General features: G+C 43.5%; 1 protein-coding gene across 9 annotated transcripts; it reads right to left on the bottom strand.

Annotated features, from left to right (window-relative positions):
- LOC123182046 (uncharacterized) lies at positions 1-4,419 on the bottom strand. Of its 9 annotated transcripts, none has more exons than XR_006491987.1 (6): positions 3,027-4,419; positions 2,693-2,761; positions 2,506-2,578; positions 2,238-2,319; positions 2,082-2,130; positions 1-361 (listed from the first exon to the last, which is right to left on the bottom strand). XR_006491987.1 is itself a non-coding variant. In XM_044594499.1 (3 exons), exons 1-3 carry the CDS (start codon positions 4,282-4,284, stop codon positions 2,973-2,975), a joined length of 546 nt encoding a protein of 181 aa, XP_044450434.1. In that variant the 5' UTR covers positions 4,285-4,419; the 3' UTR covers positions 2,779-2,972. The 9 variants fall into 9 exon arrangements, 2 of the variants coding, with proteins under 2 accessions (XP_044450434.1, XP_044450435.1); XR_006491988.1 differs by lacking the exon at positions 2,082-2,130 and adding an exon at positions 619-709; XR_006491990.1 differs by lacking the exon at positions 2,082-2,130 and having other exon boundaries at positions 3,027-3,108; positions 3,614-4,419.
- Positions 4,420-4,644: the final 225 nt, after the last annotated feature.

Here is a 4,644-nt window from a genome sequence, read left to right as displayed (position 1 = left end):
TACCAACAAATGTCACAACTAATTATTACTCTACCATCCAGATGATGAGTCACAGGAATAGGAAGTGTATGAACAATATAGCATAGCTTATATGTGCACAGTAAGTCACGCATGAAGCGAGTTTACATAACCGATACAACTCATTCAATCAGGACTATTGATTATGGAAGCACAAAAGTCGAGTTTGTAAAGTGCCCAATTCACCTGCAGAGAGGGGCAATCTCGGGCAAGCCCACATAGACCATTCCATCTACATGGTAGAGATCAGGTGCACAATGTAAGAATGCCTGATGGTGTCGGGGCTCGCCTCTATAACCCAACATACTTGACCTCCCTCCAACAGCCTCTTGAGTTCACCAATCTACAACAAAACCAGCCCCATAAGAGCACATAATCACACCAAATGGCAAGGTAAGTATTCCCTGGCAAGTACTGGACCAGAAAACTCTGACTGGAGCTACATGATATTAGATGCAACTTTTCATCTCAACCATATGCGAATACTGATGGAAGATGCAGTACTTATTAGGCACATGTAGAATGAGGTATCAAAAGAGCAAGTGGTACAGAAAAGAAGTGAACCAACATGATAAAAGAGGGCAAAGTGTTATGGCAGACCTTTTATTTTCAAAGAGTTGATGAGCTGGAGACCATATAATTTTGAAGGTCTAACCAACTGTGCATACCATGGTTTCGTGCTTGGAATTCTCTAAGCATTATAAGTGCGGTTAATATAAAATTGTAGAGCACTTGCAACCAAGAAAAACATGTAAACATGACCCAAACAATATAAAAGTAAATCCGACCTCACCAATTGAATCTCAAACCCTGGTAACATTCTTAAAACAATAAATCGTTTACAATATATTGCAATTTGAACCACTAATTGTTTCGAACATTAGGCAATTTCTTAGAGCACTCCCATATCAATTTGAATCACTAATTTATGTTGTGTGATGTGAAACACTGATTTAGAAGATATAACAATGTTTGATTTGAAATCATATATGCTAAGGCATCGCATCAACACAAGTAAGGCCTGGGCAGTTTCTACTTGGTTCCTCTGCTCAAAATTCTCACACAATAAACAACACAATGTTTGTTAGCAGCTAAAGGCTCTCCCGGAAAGAAGGAAAAAAACATTGCTACATGATCTTACATTCATAGGCATCATATGCATGTGCAGAGTATCTTATAAGTTGTACAAAACAAACAACAACACACTACAGTAGATACGCATGCGCAATGAGACCCCAAGCTATAGGACCGGTAGCTTGGTTTAAGTTACTTTGAGGAAAAAGACATCCGGTTCTTCGCCTCAAAATGATTTGCCTGTATGAATATCAGAATATGGTTCTGAAACCATGGTACTTAACTGGTTAGTACGTTTTATCATCATATTAATTCAATTGCCTGAGAACGCAAAAGGGTAACTAATAACTGGAAGAACCATATATTCAGCTTCCGCCATGTCAATGTTTAATTGATTGGGCCATATACAAGCCTTTTACCACGGGCTGTTCCTTTATTTTGCTTCAGGGTAGACAGGAATGCCATATACGTGTGCGTAGCACTGTTAGCTAAGGAAGGGAAACAGAGGCTAGGCGTGGTATTTATCAGCGATTCCGGTATCTAAACCAGAAATCCATAATATCTGTAAGACCAAATCAACTAAACCGCATGTCCGCATGTGTATTATTTAACCATGCGGAAGTTTCTTTTAAAAATGCACTTTCAACAAAATGATTAATGGACCATCACACGTACTGATCGGTATCAGAATCAGAAATTCCGACAGACTTTGCCAAGGTGCAGCTAGGAGGATCAGAAAGTCCAACAGAAAGATCACCCGGATATAAAATCGAAAGGTCTTGGACAGCAGCAATAGTTCAATCATAAACTGAGCTATTTATGATTGAAACTGCAATCTAACTATTCTGATATGATGGCAGGCAAAACTAAATTACTATTAGTCAATCATGAACTATATGCACTATATAGGCACTATATAGATACCCTGAGAATGTACATACAGGTGCGACAGATTGGTAATATAATAAGGTGAGGAAGAAACATGCTACCAAGTCCGTGGCAGCCTGCAGTGTAACATGATCACCTCACTGTCCATCTCTAGTTGGTTCAGTAATAAGCATAGAAATGTAAAGACAGTTCATCCTTCCACTCTAATTGATAAATATTTACTGGTAAATAAATAGTGAAAAGGAGCAGGCACTGACTTTGGCATCTTCTTAAGATATTCTCTGTAATCCATAGGGACATATCTAGTATATACCTCATGATGAGCCAATGAGATCCAAGCTGTGAATGAAAATACACTAATGTGAGAACAAAGGATCTGACAAGGATTTTTTTTCATCTTCTCCGGTAACAACAGAAAAAAGATACACCCAATTCTCGTAGACGTATATATCTAGCAAATTAAATCATTCTTACGGTTATTGTGAGAAGGACCCTGATAAAAGTAGCCACTTTGATAATACTAACCTGCTTCACCAGCTGGTGCCGTACAAATATATGGTGTTCAGGAGTTCGGTAAAATTGAACAGAACGCCCAAAACTGTTTAAAATGGAGATTTGGAAAGAGGTAAGTACTTGCAGAGTAAGTTTTGTACGGAATACCAAACATGCTATTCTCAAAATGTAAACAGAAAATCAAATCCCATAAATAAACCTGACAATTGCCGTCTCCGTTGAATTTTGAGCTCAACCAAGCCGTACAGCACCGACCTAAGTAAGAGATCTATATTGGAATAAAATGACAAACAATCAGAAAAACCTAACACATAACACAGAAAATTGTGTGCAGATTTATGGGACAAATAATATTTACTGATGCTTAAAACAACTATATATTCACTCAAATGATGTTCAGTACAGTATCATCAAAAAGGTATTAGTAACAGGTTCATAAGACTAATGCCGGAAGACATGCAAGTGAACGAGTTTCTTGATCATCGATGGGCGGGACCGACAAATGTGGCTGGTTCAAGTAGGAGGGAGCTTACACCGGCATTCTCAGGAGGCGTGAAGCAGCTGCTAGGTGCGCCCAAGCACTGGAAAGGCAAGGAATCATCAACCATGGTTTCCCTTGTGCCACAAATGAAACAAAAAAAAATCCATAAATACTTCTGTTGCAAAGGGACTGTATCTACATTAGTATATGTGCAGATGACTATTTCCTTATATCGCATCATATCAACTCAATCCAATAATTTCAAATCCAAATGATGTGAGGCACACCATTGTTTACGACAGAAGTTTAAATCATTCCCTTACTTTGAAAGAATTTAGTTATCATTAAAAACACTTCTCAAAAATCTGAAGCTCGCCCTCATCTATTGTATTATCTATCCCTCATATCCACTTGTATATTATTTATCCCAGCACATGTTACATCAATGAATATCAGTCATCGAGATAACTTCAGTACCAATAAAGTTCAAATAGACAAATTCAGCACCTAAATGATAGATATAAGTTCAGATTGTTTAATGAACCTTTACATTGCACTTTTTATCCCTAGGTAAAATGAAACATCTGTACGAAGTAGACTCTCTTCATCGGATATAAGCAAGTGACACAAGAATCTGACCTTGCAGATACTTGCTATGGTCAAGTGGATTTGAAGATTACACAGTTTGTCATCACCTCATATAGTCTTGATCCAACTGCTGGTGTACCTCGTCACCTTCGAGCCAGTACCCACCAGGCGGCGACCTGCAAGCCAATACATGGAAAAACAGAGGTCAGAGAGAGAGGGGGGGGGGGGTCAACCTAATGAAGTGGAGACGGAGGCCAAAGTTGGAGGCGGCAGAGCACTGGCCATGGCCACCGCATGACGTAGAAGGCCAGCGTCGATCTTGCAGAACAGACAACATGTGCTGCACAGTGGATCCGAAGCTGCCATGAGCCGCTCACTGACGAGGGAAAGAGGGCCGAGCAGATGCAGGAGCTGCAGCCTCCGCTTCTCCAGGCGATGGGGACGCGCGAGCTCAACGAGGGAGCAGCGACGCGGAGTAGCTGCGGCGGCGAGCCGTGCTCCTCCCGGTGAGCACCGAGATGGCGAGGAGGAGGACGCGATGCGACGGCGCGAGGGCGAGCGGAAGCGATGACCCGAGGGCGAGCAGAGGCGGCGACGCGGCAGGGAGCGGAGGGGAGGAGAAGAGGCAGATGACCCACGCCCCACGCCCTACGCCGTCCGGGTGCCTCTCCCCACGCACGGGCAGCGCGCCTCGACCCCGACGCTGGATCCGGCACCGCCATGAGCCGCTCGTCGGGGCAGGTGCTGGAACTGGACGGCGGCAGGGCAGGGAGGCGCGGGCGGGGCTAGGGTTTGGAGGGAGCAAGAGAGGCGAGGCGGCAGGGAGAGGAGAGGGGCGCGGCGCGACTGCGGGGAGAGCGACGACCAGGCGCTCACACCTGCCGCTATGGGATATTTTTCCAGTCATGCGAAATGACGGAAATGCCCCCGGCGGGGCACCGGAATTGCACGCGGTGGCACGCGTTTTTGACTACTATTCATTGTAGCAGTGTCCACGGGTCGATCCGATGGCGGATATCGATCAGGAGCGAGATCAAACGGTCCACAATGCATCAAGTAAACGATCTGACGGCCGACATTCA

Source organism: Triticum aestivum, chromosome 1D (assembly GCF_018294505.1).
Source record: "Triticum aestivum cultivar Chinese Spring chromosome 1D, IWGSC CS RefSeq v2.1, whole genome shotgun sequence".
Taxonomy (NCBI): Eukaryota; Viridiplantae; Streptophyta; class Magnoliopsida; order Poales; family Poaceae; genus Triticum; species Triticum aestivum.
This window is presented reverse-complemented; position numbering and strand designations above follow the sequence as displayed.